The following is a 16,555-nucleotide window of genomic DNA, read 5'->3' as shown; positions in this document are numbered from 1 at the left end:
CTTGTCTCAGTAGTCGGCAGCAGAGGACAGAACTCCTTTGCCAGATCCTGTGCTTCTATGTGCTGCTGCACAAAGGCTCGTCTTTGCCGCCCCCCCCCCCTCCCAGCAGTCAGAGAGGAGGGCAGAACTGCTCCTACAGAGCCTGCACCTCTCTGTGCAGCCACAACACCACCTTGTCCCTGCCCCCCCCCCCTGTCTCAACATTCAGCAGACTCTGTAAGTGGACTCCAGCCCTCCTCTGGTCCTTCTCCAGGCCTTGCACTTTCTTCTTCCCAGATCCACCCGCATCTTCTTCCTGGTAGTAGCACCAGGTAAGGGGCTGCATGCCATTGTAATGTAAGGAAGGGGGGGTGACTCTTGAATTATGATGGTGGGGGGGCTCTTGACATCTCATGTAAGGGTGTAAGGGGGGCATGGGGTGCTCTGGACATCTAACCTTACAGATATAACCAGCCATTTGAGGGCGAGCATAATACTGATGCGGCCCACGATTAAATTGAGTTCGACACCCCTGCTCTAAGGGTTCGGGGGCCCCTCCTCAGAGGGGAGGTTATGCTTCAACATAGCTTCTGATTCCAGCATCCTGGTTTTGGCTGTGGCATTCTCCTTGCCTGTCTGTCCACCCGCAAGGTGATTGATTGTGGCCAGACTCTGGGTGGAAAACAAACCTGATATAAGCTAGCCAAGCCTGCAGTCTCATGCATGGTTGTGATAGAGTGTAATAGATTGTGTAATACCTGATCAAACTGCCTGTTTGTCTGCCCTGCTCTACTAGATTGGATTTCCCTGTGTATGACCTCGGATCGGATATCGGACTATTCCCTGAACTCTGCTTGCCTTTTACCTGGACTGTCATTGAAACACTCTGCCTCTCTGCCAACCGCAAGTACCTGTTACTTTGCTCAGTTTGCGCCTGCCCTGGCATGGTAGCCAGGCACTATAGCATTGTGTATAAGTCCTGGGGGCAACCAAGTACCGGTAGGCCTGCTTGCCTTATGGGAAAGGGGGCTGCTATAGGTGAAGAACACAGTAGCCAGCTATATTGTCTGACCCCGTGCGTTAGGGGTAAGCGTGACAGTTGTGAGGTATGTGTTCCGTAGGTTAGGAACGTAGTGGGTCACTAGTTATATAACTTTTAATATTTTTATTATTACTATTATATCAATACCTACAGAACAGTATTTAAAACAGGCCTGAAATATAAAACATTGTTCTACTTACACTTTGTACTTAACCAAATTTACCATCAGGACATTCGAAACTGAAATCTCCTTTGATTCAACGAAATAAAGGATCTCGTTATTTTGCAGTCAATTAGGGATGCAATGATACCATTTTTTTTTTTTTTACGAGTACCTACACTTTTGTTTAGTACGCGCCGGTACCAATTACCGATACTTATCGCAACTGTTTTGTTTACACTTCAGCTGTCAGCAATGGTACAAAGCATTGAAAAGTTATTTCCAAATGGAATACAATTATTTTTTTTTTAACTTTTCACTTTTTTCAATGTGAAACATGTAAATACAGTGGGGATTGAAAGTTTGGGCACCCCAGGTAAAAATTTGTATTAATGTGCATAAAGAAGCCAAGGAAAGATGGAAAAATCTCCAAAAGGCATCAAATTACAGATTGGACATTCTTATAATATGTCAACAAAAGTTAGATTTTATTTCCATCATTGACACTTTCAAAATTACAGAAAACAAAAAAAATGGTGTCTGCAAAAGTTTGGGCACCCTGCAGAATTTATAGCATGCACTGCCCCCTTTGCAAGGCTGAGACCTGCCAATGTCATGGATTGTTCTCAATCATCATCTGGGAAGACCAGGTGATTTCAATCTCAAAGGTTTTAAATGCCCAGACTCATCTGACCTTGCTCCAACAAGATCTGGCAGACACTGGAGTTGTGGTACACGATTCCACTATAAAGAGATACTTGAACAAATATGGTCTTCATGGAAGAGTCATCAGAAGAAAACCTCTTCTACGTCCTCACCACAAAAATCAGCGTTTGAACTTTGCAAATGAACATTAAGACAAGCCTGATGCATTTTGGAAACAAGTTCTGTGGACTGATGAGGTTAAAATTTTACTTTTTGGCCGGAATGAGCAAAGGTAAGTTTGAAGAAGAAGGGGCACAGAATTTAATGAAAAGAACCTCTGTCCAACTGTTAAGCATGGGGGTGGATCAATCATGCTTTGGGGTTGTATTGCAGCCAGTGGCACAGGGAACATCTCACGAGTAGAAGGAAAAATGGATTCAATAAAATTTCAGCAAATTTTGGATGGTAACTTGATGCCATCTGTGAAAAAGCTGAAGTTAAAGAGAGGATGGCTTCTACAAATGGATAATGATCCTAAACACACCTCGAAATCCACGGGGGATTACATCAAGAGGCGTAAACTGAAGGTTTTGCCATGGCCTTCACAATCTCCTGACCTCAACATAATTGAAAATCTATGGATAGACCTTAAAAGAGCAGTGCGTGACAGACAGCCCAGAAATCTCAAAGAACTGGAAGACTTTTGTAAGGAAGAATGGGCAAAGATACCTCAAACAAGAATTGAAAGACTCTCGGCTGTCTACAAAAAGTGTTTACAAGCTGTGATACTTGCCAAAGGGGGCAGTACAAGATATTAACTCTGCAGGGTGCCCAAACTTTTGCAGATGTCATTTTTTTGTTTTCTGTTATTTTGAAAGTATAAATGATGGAAATAAAATCTAACTTTTGTTGACATATTATAAGAATGTCTAATCTGTAATTTGATGCCTTTTGGAGATTTTTCCATCTTTCCTTGGCTTCTTTATGCACATTAATACAAATTTTTACCTGGGGTGCCCAAACTTTCGATCCCCACTGTATATGTTAAAGGTGTAAAAATATTACCAAACAAAGCAAACAAAAAAAAAAAGTTTCAATTAATATTAGCTTATAAAATAGAAGTAAAAAAAAAATCAGCAGGAAAATAATAATTAAATGGAGGAGAATAGTGAGTTAAATAGGGCTGATTCTACTAAATTAAGGGTTATCAAGTGGTTAAACAGAGGAACATTTAAAAATAAAAAACACAAAAAAATGTTTTTCTTTACTTGACAGGTTGTTTTAAAATGACTTAATCTGCAGATGAAGTTCATCCCTTTGATCTGTAGATGAAGAAATAGAAAGATACAAAAAGAAACAATGTTTCTTTTTATCTTAGTGTTTCAGCCGCTGAGCAATGTTGTTGATAAACATTGCCTGGCTGCTTATTTTTTGACAGCTCTAATGCCGGTGTCGTGTCGATTGTGCCTCAGACGGACTGACGTCACCGCAGCTGACTGCTCAGATCAGCTGTGCTGGCGGTGATGACACTGACATGCGCAGTCCGTCGGAGGCACTATCCGAGGGTAGATAGAGAGCGGAGGAGGGGAGAGAATCTATTGTCAGATTCTGCCTCGCTCTCTGCACTATGGGGACGGATCGGATTACAGTGCAGCCTATGCTTATGTGAGGAATGGCGGGAATATTTACTGATAGAGAACACAAAGAGCTGTGTTTTTGTGTTCTCTATCAGTAAATATTCCCGCCATTCCTCACATAAGCATAGGCTGCACTGTAATCCGATCCGTCCCCATAGTGCAGAGAGCGAGGCAGAATCTGACAATAGATTCTGTCCGCTCTCTATCTACCGTCGGATAGTGCCTCCGACGGACTACGCATACGCAATAATCCTCCGCTCTCTATCTACCGTCGGATAGTGCCTCCGACGGACTGCGCATGTGCAATAATGACGTAAACCCTGGCTGAGCAGAGCAGTCAGCTGGAGTGACGTCATTTATCACGCATGCGCAGTCCGTCAGAGGCACTATCCAACGAGGGGCACTATCCGACAAGACACCAGACTTCTTTAATACTTCAGCTGTCAACAGGGGAACCCCATTGACAGCTAAATGAGTCATCGGTTGTTAAGGACCTGGCAGCCCTGCTCCTTAACAACTGATGATTGCCAGCTTTATTTTTTTTATTTACATTTCAGCTGTTAGTGGGGCAATCCCACTGACAGCTGAAAGAACCAAGCCTGAATGTATCGGTTTCAGATATTGGTGCATTTGCACGAGTACCGATACTCGCGCAAATGCTTAGCATCGGCACCAATACCGGCATCAGTGCAACCCTACAGTCAACCTTTCCATTATTAATTTATTAAAACAAGTTTTTAGTGCCCAATTGAAGTCACAGAAGTAGATATTCAGTCAGACGGATACTTCTTAATTTTACCCCCACTTTTCTTACAGTAGTTATGCCAGGTGTCTAAATAACTCTAGGTTCACACTTGCGTAACCTGTGTTCTGTGAGTTCATTTCAGTGGGTGGCCCTACCCACAGAAATGCAGGGAAAAAAAGTCCCTGCTTATTTTATTAAAATCATATGGTGCAGGAGCATTAGGAATTAACGGCACCCGTGTGCATCTGCTAAAGAGCAGCTCAGTTTGTCTGCGGGTCGGGAAAGCGCGCAATTTTGCAAGCGTTCCCGACCTTCACAAGTGTAAACCTATACTGTGCAGGATATTAGGGATCAGAGTAAAGCTAGCCATACATAGGCCAGTTTTTTCCATTCAACCAGCTATTTAATGAAAAAACTGGCTCGATTCCCCCATCCACACATTAGAGGTGGATGGAGCATTCCTCCCCACTGTGTCTTTGAGACTTCCCACCGTCAGAATACACAGATCAGCCCTCTTGGGCTGATTGAGCAGCTTTTCTGCAACAGGGAGGTTGCACAGAAGTTGATTGATCACAGGTAGATCGACATATATGTTCAACCACAGTGGCCATACAGGGATCAAAATTCAGCCAGTCCCTGCTGAACCGGCCAAATTTTGATCCATGTATGGTCAGCTTTAAATGCAGTGCACTAAGTAATCAACACAAACCATGCCGGACATGTCCCATTGCCCCTCTCTACAATAAAGTCGCTAAGGCCTCGTTAACACTATCGCGGGTCTGCAGGCTGCAGCCCATTTGTTTAAATGGGTTGCTGTGCCTGCGTTTCATGCAGGAAAAAGATTCCTGCAGCATTTTCCAAAACGCAGCAGCTGGGAAATTTACCTGGCGGTTCCCACACCTGCAAACGCGCTCTGCTTTTTAGATGCGTGGGGGTGCCATTAAGAATGCATGGCAGCCCTGTGTGTTTTTTTTACAGCAGCGCATTTTGGCTGCAGGTTGTTGCAGGTGCAGGAACAGGTGCGATTCCTGCACCCGCAACCACCTGCAATAGTGTGAACCAGGCTGAGAGGTGTGGCTGTTACTCAGCTCTGCCAACACAGAGAACTGGAGGGTAGTAAGCAAAATATTCATTAAGAGAAAAGTGCATTTTAAAAAAAAAAAAAATCAGCCATCTATTGGGCTTTTAACCACTTCCGGTCTGACCACTGTATATATACATTATCATTTTTACGTTATATACCGTTGTTATGGCAGCAGATAGCTGCCATAACCCCGGTATTTTTTTATACAGTGGGCGATTCAGCTTCCAATAAAAGAGGTCCTGGTGGCGGATTCTCCACAGGATCACTTTTATAGGCAGTGGGAGAGGTGCACCCCCCCCCCCCCCTCCGCTTCCCGATCGTTTCCCTGCCTACCAGAGCTGTCGGTAAAGGGGGAAACTGTCCGATCCACTGGAGTGATGGGTAGGAAGTCAAGTTTGGACAAGATGGCCTCCACTCAACTTCATGCCTTTGAGGACCAGAGCCACATCTGAGGTCACTTCCGGCCTAACGGTCGTAGGCCCCGTTCACACTGGGGCGATCCGACTTCCCGGGGCGACCTCCGAGGTCGCGGTGCCAGCAGCGCGCCGCGACCTCGGAGCGGCCGGCACGGACTTCATAACATTGAAGTCTATGACGGTCGCTCTGGGTCGCCCCAAAGAAGCTCCGGACCCTTTTTCTAAGTCGGAGCGACTTGTGTCGCTCCTATTAGAACGGGTCCGCAGCTTCCCTATGGAAGGCGACCTACGGCGACCTGTGAGGCGACCAGGTCGCCTCACAGGTCGCCCCAGTGTGAACGGGGACTTAAAGGGCTATTATATATATTTTTTTTGTAAATATAAAATGTAATTTTTTTTTTTAGGTGTAAATGTGAGATCTGAGGTCTTTTTGACCCCAGATCTCGCAATAAAGAGGCCCTGTCCTGCTTTTTTTTTCTTATTTCTATTACAAGGGATGTTTACATGCCATGTAATAGGAATAAAAGTGATAAAAAAAAGGACAGTGTAAAAATAAAAAGTAAAATAAATAAAAAAAAAATAATTTAAAGGGCCCCGTTCCTTCCGAGTTTGAAGTGAACGCCTCTGTAACTCTAAACAGGTAACCTGTAAAAAAAAATTTGGAAAAAACGTTTCCTATGGAGCTTTTTAAGTACCGTAGTTTGTTGCCATTCAACGACCATGCACAATTTTGAAAGCATAACATGTTAGGTATCTATGTACGCGGCATAACATCATCTTTCACATTATACCAAAAAATTGGGCTTTTACTTTACTGTTTTTTTTATTAAAAACGTGTATTTTTTTCAAACAAAATTGCGTTTCTAAGCGCCCATTCGCGCTACCGTGACTTGTCAGGCGACTGGTCAGCCTGAGAAGTCGCAGTCCATGCAGTGCTACGGGAACCGTTCTAATAGGAGCGACTCAAGTTGATCCGACTTAGAAAATAGTTCATTAACTTCTTCGGAGCGACTTGCATTGACATTCATTATATGAAGTCCGTGCAAGTCGCGCCAAAGTCGCGGTGCACACAACTTCACAGGTCGCCCCCGAAGTCGTGCCACGGTAGTGTGAACCGGCTCTAAGACTGCTGCGCAAACACGATGTGACATAAAATATTGCAACAATCTCCATTTTTTCTCTACGGTCTCTGCTAAATAAAAAAATATATAATGTTCTAAGTAATTTTATAGCAAAAGATACTGATTTTAACTTGAAAAACAACAAATGTCAGAAAGAGGCCTGGTCTTTGGAAAAATATTTTTTTATTGACATAATTTAGATATAAATGTAAGGCTCCTTTCATACTGAGCCGTTCTGCTCAGCGGTGGATCGATCCGCCAATCCCCACTGAGCAGGCGGATGACAGCTCCGTCTCCGCTCTGTGTGCAGAGACGGAGGTGTCAGATCCCCGCTGTTCTCTATGGGGGAATCAGATGAGAATGGACCGCCTGTCCGTTCTCACCCGATCCGCCAGACGGATGGAAAATAGGGTTTCCATCCGTCCTGATTTGACAAACAAGATTGGATCGGATGTCAGCGGACATGTCTCTGCTGACATCCACTTCCCCATAGAGATGCATGGGGCATCCGTTGAGATCTGCCTGAAAAACTGACAGGCGGATCTGAACGGTCCGCATGTGTGAAAGGGGCCTAAAAGGGATCAGTCTGCTGTAAATAATATTTTTGATGTGTATAATAATGCTTTTTCTTTTAACTTGTTTTATTTGAAGATTTCAATAATTTATTATTTCCTCATTACTCGTGCATTTTTTGCTTCCTGCTTTTGCAGTGCTTTGCAATGGTTGTGCTTTACTGCACCTTCTCACAATACAATCTGTGAAGTCAGCCGACTCATTGAAAACAAATGACTTCCTGTGTAGCTATGATCTTATCTCAACACCTGTTCAACAGAACTGAAGTCTCTTTCTTTACAAAACACTGAAAATGTAAGTTAAAGAGGAATTTCAACCTCCTCTCTATTATTTTCTTTTCTTCTTCTTCTTCTTACCTGATGCTGAGATGGCCACAGTTGAAAAACTCATCCACACAGAGGATCCAGCGTTGTCCTACTGAGATCCTCTGCTCTGCAGCCACCGCTGGGTCCTGCGCCGCCATGTTCCTTGGTGACATCATCAGGAGGCAGCGCTGGCTCTTCCAGCTTCTACCGATGACGCGCTGCTGGGCCTGCCCCCTTCCTCCATTAATGAATGGATGACCTTTTGGGGTTTCCAGGTCCTCCTGGGATATGAACGTCACAAATCCCAGAAGGGGCAATGATGTCTTGGTGCCTGGGTGATTGACGGAGAATGAAGGGGTGGGCCAAATATTAATAAAAAAAAAAACAGTAAAAAAAAAGAACCCAATATATGTGCAGTGGAGGGTGGGTGGGATGCAGAGGACCCAAGTAAAAAAAAAAATGGGTGAAGATCCGCTTTACAATAGTACATGTGTACATATTTAAGCTGGCCATAGATGGATCAAAATGTGGCCAGTTCCGTAGGGTCCAGCCAAAATTGTATCCATCTGTGGCCATTCCCATTGGAGAGGAGTCGATATAATGATCGACTCCTCTCGAATGGGACTGTTGGTAAATTTTTTTTCGACCAGTCAGCTGCAGCTCTGATCAGTGTATTCTTGCTGGTGTGGATGGGGGGAATCAGGTTCGTTTTTATCAATCAGTCCCCTGGCTGATCAAAAAAAAGAGTAATCCACAGCCAGTTTTACCAATATGTGTTTCTTGCGGCTTTTTGAATATTTTCCCTGCAGACGTAGCAGGAGGACCAGAGATTCTCTATGACCTCTTGGTTTGAGCACTGCAGGCTGCACAGCTCAGAGGTCAGAAGTCATAGGCTTTTCACACGCCCCTCAGAGGCGGAGACTATTACTGCATAGATAACCTGGCTCCACCCATCCCTGTGCTATGCCTTCTCATTTGAAGCAGCATTTAGTAAAACATTAAAGGCCTTGTTCACACTGGTATTTAGTCCGGGTGCTGGGGACTCCGACATTTTGGTGTGGGCAGAGAAAACAGGCCCACTCTCTAACCCTAATGGTGGCAGGCTACAAAATTCTATGAGAGGCTGAAAGCTGCTGCGTCTGAACAGTAGACTGAGGGCTACTAGGGTTTAGGGCAGTATGCCCCAAGGGCAAATGCTTGGAACGCAAGCAGTCTGTGCTCTGAGCATTCTTCCCTGAGTGCATACTGTCTTAACCACTTACCACAAAGTAACGTATATTTACGTCGGCTGACTTTGCGGGGTTATACCGGGGTGATGCCTCTAGCTAGAGGCATCACCCGGTACCGTTGTTTAGAGTCGTCGGTCGACTTTCCGGCGGTAATGACCGATGCGACTCGGGAGCCTCTTGATCGTTACCCCGGCAAGCGGGTCTCCCTTGCCCGGGTCTCCTGTCCCACACGTCTGCCGGCTGGATGGAGTCCCGATCTAAGCCGGATGTGGCTTTGATTGGGTCTCCAGTGACGTAACCCGGAGGCGGCGTCCATGACGTCACGTCCGGGTTACTCTGCTGCTAAAGGCGGCAGATTCAAAAAACGAGTGTATTCAAAAATGCCGTTTTCTGCGTTTTGAATAAATGGAGGTGTAGTGGAGGGGGTCTAGGGTCTTTAAGACCCTCGATCCCTCCATAAAGAGTCCTGTCACTGCATATTGCTATCACAAGGGATGTTTACATTGCTTGTGACAGCAAAAAAAGTGATCAGATTTTTTTTTTTTAAAAAAACCTGTGATAAAGTTAAAAAAAGAATAAAATAAATAGGAAAAAAATAAATAAATTTTAGCCACCCCCGTCGCCGTTAGCTCGTGCACGAAAGAAAACGTATATGGAAGTGGAGCCGAGATTGAAATCACTGTTCAAACCACACATGTGAGGTATCGCCGCGATCGCCAGAGCGTGAGCAATAATTTAAAAAAAGAGCTACACTCCAACTCTAAACTGGTAACCGTTAAAATTTTTTAAAGCGTCGCCTATTGAGATTTCTATTGACTGTAGTTTGTCACCATTCCACGGGTGTGCGCAATTTTAAACCGTAACATGTTGGGTATCTATTTACTCTGCGTGACATCATATTTCACAATATACAAAAAAAAATGGGCTATCTTTACTGTTTAGTTTTTTTAAATGCAGTGAAATGTGATTTTTCAAAATTTTTCCCCAAAAAAAAAGGCGTTTTAAAGACCGCTGCGCAAATACCGCGTGACAAAAAATATTGCAATGACCGACATTTTATTCTCCAGAGTCTTTGCTAAAAAAAATATATATATAATGTTTGGGGGTTCTAAGTAGTTTCCTAGGAAAAAATACTGATTTTAACTTGTCCGAAATAGGGCTGGGGCTAAAGTGGTTAAAACTGAGTTCTGCCGCCAGAAAAAATTAAAAGTCAGCAGCTACACATACTGTACACATACTGCAGCTGCTGACTTTTAATATTAGGACACTTACCTGTCCTGGAATCCAGAGATGTCAGCATCACAGCCGATGTTTTTATCAGTTGTCAGGTGCTGCCATCCCCATTGCCGGTAACCCAGCAGTGAAGCCTATTCACATTCTCTTTACACATGAACACAAACAAACAAACAAAAGGTATTTCTTCAGAATAACAAATGGTAGGAATTGGCAACAAAGTTTGATCACATTTCTGCAACATGCATGGATCACCTAGAAGGGAAGTTTTTTTTCTCAACAAAAGTGGAGTTACTCTTTAAAGCGGACTTCCATCCAAAAGTGGAACTTCCGCTTATCTGATTGCTCCCCCCTCCGGTGCCACATTTGGCACCTTTTGGGGGGAGGGGGAGCGGTACCTATTTTTGACAATTACGCATCCTCACTTCTGGCGGACTCGGCTGCAGTGAAGTACGTCACAAGGCTGGCCTCCCTCCTCCTTCGCCTGCCGCTACACCATTCATAATGCACAGCGCGCTTCGCGCATACACAGTAAGGAACCAGTCGTGAAGCTGCAAGGAGTGACTTTATAATTAGCAATCAGCTGCTGCACTTGCAGGGTTCTAATGAGGAAAGCGGCAGGGTTTGCATACCTTTAGACGTGATTTCCCTTTGAGAGTACCTCACCAAAAATGACATTTTTGTTGCAGGGGATGCCCAAAATCTGACTTGTGTCTTAGTGCAGACTTCTGGGAAAATCAGCGAGCCAATCACACAAGCAGGAAATGACATTACTGGGGGCGTTTCGTACACTGTGTACAGAATGCCTCCAGGTCCATATAGGGATTGAATCTTCTATGTCCGGCTTTACGGTCACCATCCATATTACAATCCATATTACAATCCTTTTACAGTCAACCTCAGATTTGCCGTTACTATGTATTATGAGAACCTACCTCATCTATCCAATCAACCTATATCCAATCAAGCAGATTTTTGCACCATATAGTTGATGGGAGATCAAACAATCAGATTGTGTGTGATTCTTTGTAGTCTAAAGGCCCGTACACACGTACCGATCGTCGGCATACAAACGTCGGTGGACGAAGGATCTGCCGATTGTACGCGTGTTAGTATGGTGCCTCCGACAGATGTCTGCGCACAATCCGCGGACAAAAGTCTTTCGTGCAAACATGAAAATATTTGTATGCCGACACCAGAACGGACGATTGTTCGCCTGTCAGTACACAATTCGGCCGACAGACCGCAGATTTGCAAGACTGGGCATGCTCAGAAAATAGAAAACACAGGGAAAGTTAACCATTACATGACATCACTTCTGCAGTCGGCGGACAAAATTCTTGTGCTGTCCTTGTGCTGTCTTTGCACTTTTCAGCAGACACCGACATCCCGGGGAGAAAAGAGGAACATTTGTAAGCCGACCATCGGTACGTGTGTACGGGGCTTTAGGCAATCCATAAACATGAGATGATTGTCTAATAGGCAAATAACGACAGGATTGGGAAACATTCGCTTGTCTGTGGGCTAGCCGAAACCTTTTTCAACAGCGGCCGGGTGATCACTCAGTAAAGTTGGATTTGATTTTTGCTGGTCTTGGCTGTGGACTTTGGTTGGATTTTCTGACCAATCTCATACGAAGTAATGACCTGTATTGAATTTGCACTGTTCTATTTTTTTCTTCTTACCATGTTAACTTTTAATTTATTTGTCTTTCGTCACCTCTTATAGGACCAGCGATAAAGTTTTGTACATGGAATTGGCTCCGTAATACGGATTTGTGAAGAACAATCACACCTGGACATCCTGTATCTCCTCCTGGGGACATGACCGCCACTATGCAAACCCTTCCCTTCAAGCAGTTTGCTCCGGAGCCAGGGCAGGATTGGCCACCACAATGCGAGCAGGAGATTGAGAGGAGGTACCAGGTGGTGCCCTCTGTGGTCTGTGCCATGTGCTGCCTTTTCGGGATCATCTATTGCTTTTTTGGTGAGTATGTCTGGAGAAACTGTCCATCACTTTATATTTCAATTTTTGTTTGTCACACATAGCTGAACATATCATCAAGTAGCTTGTATCTGAACAGTATGTTCATAACCAATCATTAAACATAGATATAGAACACGAGAATGGGATAGGCAATCCTATAAACAGTATTTGCCAGTACCTCAAGCACCCCTTAAGCACACCATTAATGTTACATGATGATGACTGTTTGGCAATATTAGCTAATCCAGGGATCTACAAACATTCTAAACAATGGGCCAGTTTACTGTCCTTCAGACTTTAGGGGGGACGGGCTGTGGGCAGTGGGAGTAGAAAATGCCTCAGGCTTGATGGTCATTGGTCAGTTGAAGCAAAAAAATTATATAGTTCCTGTGGTCAGTGATTGGTATTAATGGGAGGAATAGTGCCCATTCTTTGTTGTCATTGGGAGGAAAAGTACTCCATCATTTATTTCAGTGGGAAGAATAGTGCTCTATTGTTGGTATCAGTGAAAGGAATAATGCCCCATTGTGGGTGTCAGTAGGAGGAATAGTGCCCCATCTTTGGTGTCAGTGATAGGAATAGCACCTTATTGTTTGTGTTTGTGGGAGGAATAGTTCCCCGTCTATAATATGAGTGAGAGGAATAATGCCCCATCAGTGTCAGTGGGAGGAATAGTGCCCCATCAGTGTCAGTGGGAGGAATAGTGCCCCATCAGTGTCAGTGGGAGGAATAGTGCCCCATCAGTGTCAGTGGGAGGAATAGTGCCCCATCAGTGTCAGTGGGAGGAATAGTGCCCCATCAGTGTCAGTGGGAGGAATAGTGCCCCATCAGTGTCAGTGGGAGGAATAGTGCCCCATCAGTGTCAGTGGGAGGAATAGTGCCCCATCAGTGTCAGTGGGAGGAATAGTGCCCCATCAGTGTCAGTGGGAGGAATAGTGCCCCATTAGTGTCAGTGGGAGGAATAGTGCCCCATCAGTGTCAGTGGGAGGAATAGTGCCCTTTCAGTGTCAGTGGGAGGAATAGTGCCCCATCAGTGTCAGTGGGAGGAATAGTGCCCTATCAGTGTCAGTGGGAGGAATAGTGCCCCATCAGTGTCAGTGGGAGGAATAGTGCCCCATCAGTGTCAGTGGGAGGAATAGTGCCCCATCAGTGTCAGTGGGAGGAATAGTGCCCCATTAGTGTCAGTGGGAGGAATAGTGCCCCATCAGTGTCAGTGGGAGGAATAGTGCCCCATCAGTGTCAGTGGGAGGAATAGTGCCCTATCAGTGTCAGTGGGAAGAATAGTGCCCCATTGTTGATATCAGTGAGAAGAATAGTGCCCCATCTTTGGTGTCAGTGAAATAGTTTTCCATCATTTTTATCAGAGGGAAGAATAAGGCTCCATTGTTGGTGTCAGTAGAAGGAACAGTGCCCCAAAAGCCAGATAAGGGCAAGCAAAGGCCTGCATCTGGTCCACAGGCTGCAGTTTGAAGACTTCTGCTATAAAGGATAGAGAAAAATGGGAGGAATAGTGGCCCATTGATGGTGTCATTGGAGGGAACAGTGTCCCACCTTTGGTATCAGTGTGAGGAATAGTGTTCCATCATTTATATCAGTGGAAGGAGTTTTACCCCATTGTTGGTGTCAATAAAAGGAATAGTACCCAATTATTGGTGTTAGTGGGAGGATTTATACCACATTGCTGTTGTCAGCTGGAGGAATAGTGCCCCATCCTTGGTATCAGAACCTGGTGACAGGTACTTTGATGGGCTAGTGACAGGTCCTCTTTATTGGGGGGGCAATCAGTGTGTTTGGGGTGCACTGTAATCGGTAACTAGCTGTTAACACAATCTCCTCCTCACACAGGATCAGTGTGTGAGGAGGAGAACACGGTGACAGCTAGTTACCGTGTTCTCTGTTGACATTCTGTGACCGGCTGTGTATTGAGGAGAGATCGAGCGGCTCGTGCTTGAGCCGCTCATGTGAACGGCTGTGATTGACACAGCCGATCACGTGGTAAACAGCCAATTTCATTGGCTGTTTACCTTGATCGGGGATGGGCTCAGTCCGAGTGACGAGCCTCATCCCTGATCGCCGCGCTGGGCGCGCAGTAGCGAGGAGAGCGGGCGGCCGCAATATGACGTCCGCCCGGATTGACGAGCCCTTCCTGCCAGCGTCATTTTACAATGGCCCGGTATGGAAGTGGTTAAAGTTTTACTAGACCCACAACAGTAAAATCAGTCTGTGCAGTAAAGCATTCTTGTTATACTCACTGTGGAACCTAAGGGGTTAATCTTCTGCATGGTGTAAAAAAGGCTGTTTGGTCCTGTCTTCTATGATCCTCCCCTTCTTCCACTGTCCCCAATCCATCTGCTGATAGTACAGTGCCTCGAGGGCACTCTGCACATGCTCAGTTTGGTGTGTATTGCTAGAGAGTTTTTTTTTTTTTCTTGGGAGGATGCATGTGATTGGTATAGGACCAATCGGCACTGTCTACACAGAGGGTCGGGGGTCTTGCAGCCTCATTGGACAGTCAGACTATAATGAAAACTCCTCCTACAAGCTTTAACCAGACACTGATAGAAGACATAAGACTGCTATATACTACCTCCCAACTTTTTAGAGATGAAAACGAGGCACATCTAAAGGCAAAAGTATGTAGCATAGGACACACCCCATTGCACGCCTCCTTAACCGGTTGCCGACCGCCGCACGACTATATACTGCGGCGGTCAGCCCCGGCCAGGCAGAGTGACGTATCGGTACGTCACTCGCCTGTCACTGACTTGCGAGCCTATTGCGGGCGGGCGCGCGCCCGCCGAGGCGCGCGCCCGCCGCGGCTCGTTCACAGGCAAGTCAGTGCGTGTGACCGGCGGACTCGATGTCCGCCAGTCACACTGCGATCGCTCCTGTGAAGGGAGAAAGACAGAGCAGCTTGTGTAAACAAGCTGCCTGTCAGTTCTCCCTGTGTAAAAGTGAAGATCTGTCCGTTCTACTATGTAGAACGGTTGATCTTTGCTTTTACACCAATAGGAATGTCCCTACACAGTTAGAATCACGCCCCTAGGACACACTTAACCCCTCCCTGTCCAATAAAGTTAACCCCTTCCCTGCCAGTGTCATTTTTGCAGTAACAGTGCATATGTATAGCACTGATTACTGCAGTAATGTCACTGGTAACCCCAAAAGTGTCAAAAATGTCAGTCAAGGGTCCGATCTGTCCGCCGCAATGTCGCAGTACCGAAAAAAAAATCGCAGATCGCCGCCATTACGCGTTAAAAAAAAAAACACCAAAAATGACAAAAATCTTTCCCTTTGTTAGTAAACGCGATAACTTTTGCGCAAACCAATCAAAATACGCTTTTTGCGATTTTTTTTACCAAACATAGGTAGCATAAAACAAATTGGCCGAAAAATGTTAAAAAATTTTGATTTTTACTTTTTTTTTGGGGGAATTTCATATAAAAAAATGTGAAAAATATTGTTATTTTTGCAAAATTTACGCTCTTTTTTTGTTTATAGCGCGTGATCAAAAAATCGCACAGGTGATCAAATACCACCAAAAGAAAGCTCTGTTTGTGGGAAAAAAAGGACGTCAAATTCGTTTAGGTACAGCGTCGCACGACCGCGCATTTGTCCGTTAAAGTCACGCAGTAAAAAAGCGCAAAAAAACCCCTGGTCCTTTAGCAGCCAAATCCTCCAGGGCTAAAGTGGTTAAAGGAGAGTTATACAAAAAAAAAAATCATTTTTTAAAGTGCTTTTTTTTTCAACTACTTTTCCTTTATGTTGGGTTTTGAAATTTACAAATGCAGCAATTTAGAAATTGGATGAAAGTTTAGGCACTGGGAAACACTTTTTGATAGATAAATAGTGCATTTTTTTTTATAAAACTATACATATCAGGCAAAAATGAGGGACAAATGAGGAGGACAGAGGGACGTTGTTCCAAATCAGGGACAGTTGGGAGCTATGCTATATACTGCTGATGAGAAAAGGTATTTAGCAGGTTATATTTTCTAAATAATTGCATTTCCATGTTCTGTGTACTGTGGGAGATCAGATATAGGGAATGCAGGCTCCTGGGTTTAGTAACACTTTAAGGTGGAGTTGTAAGTTGAAGTATAACAATTTGGAAGGGAGGAAGGCTAAAGTATAACTAAAGGCAAAACTTTTTTTTAAGTTTCGGATAGAGAAGAGAGGGATGAGAACCCTTGTCAGTGTTTATTGCTGTCTGTGCCCCCATTAGGAAGATTCCCCCTCTCTATTTGTCCTGTTTACCATTATCATTGAAAAAGAAAATCCCAGATTTTGGGTTGTCCCCAGAAAGCTAATAGAGAGGAAATCTTCCACTGGGGACAGTAGTTCTGGTGAGCTAGGGGTCCTCAAGAAATTCCCTTAATTTGCAGGGATTTTTTCTTACT

General features: G+C 44.6%; 1 protein-coding gene across 2 annotated transcripts in view; it reads left to right on the top strand.

Moving 5' to 3' along the window:
- The window catches only part of TMEM198 (transmembrane protein 198), a 92,634-nt gene that overhangs the window by 33,437 nt on the left and 42,642 nt on the right, over positions 1-16,555 (top strand). For both annotated transcript variants that reach the window (XM_082260946.1, XM_082260947.1), the window contains exon 2: positions 11,898-12,155. In XM_082260946.1, the coding sequence (XP_082117072.1) occupies positions 11,993-12,155 (163 nt within the window). In that variant the 5' untranslated portion in view covers positions 11,898-11,992. The remainder of the gene's footprint in view (positions 1-11,897; positions 12,156-16,555) is intronic.

Source organism: Pelophylax lessonae (genome assembly GCF_965119305.1).
Source record: "Pelophylax lessonae genome assembly, chromosome: 6".
NCBI classification, from domain to species: Eukaryota; Metazoa; Chordata; class Amphibia; order Anura; family Ranidae; genus Pelophylax; species Pelophylax lessonae.
Note: the sequence above shows the minus strand (reverse complement) of the source record. Positions and strands in the feature narration are given on the sequence as shown.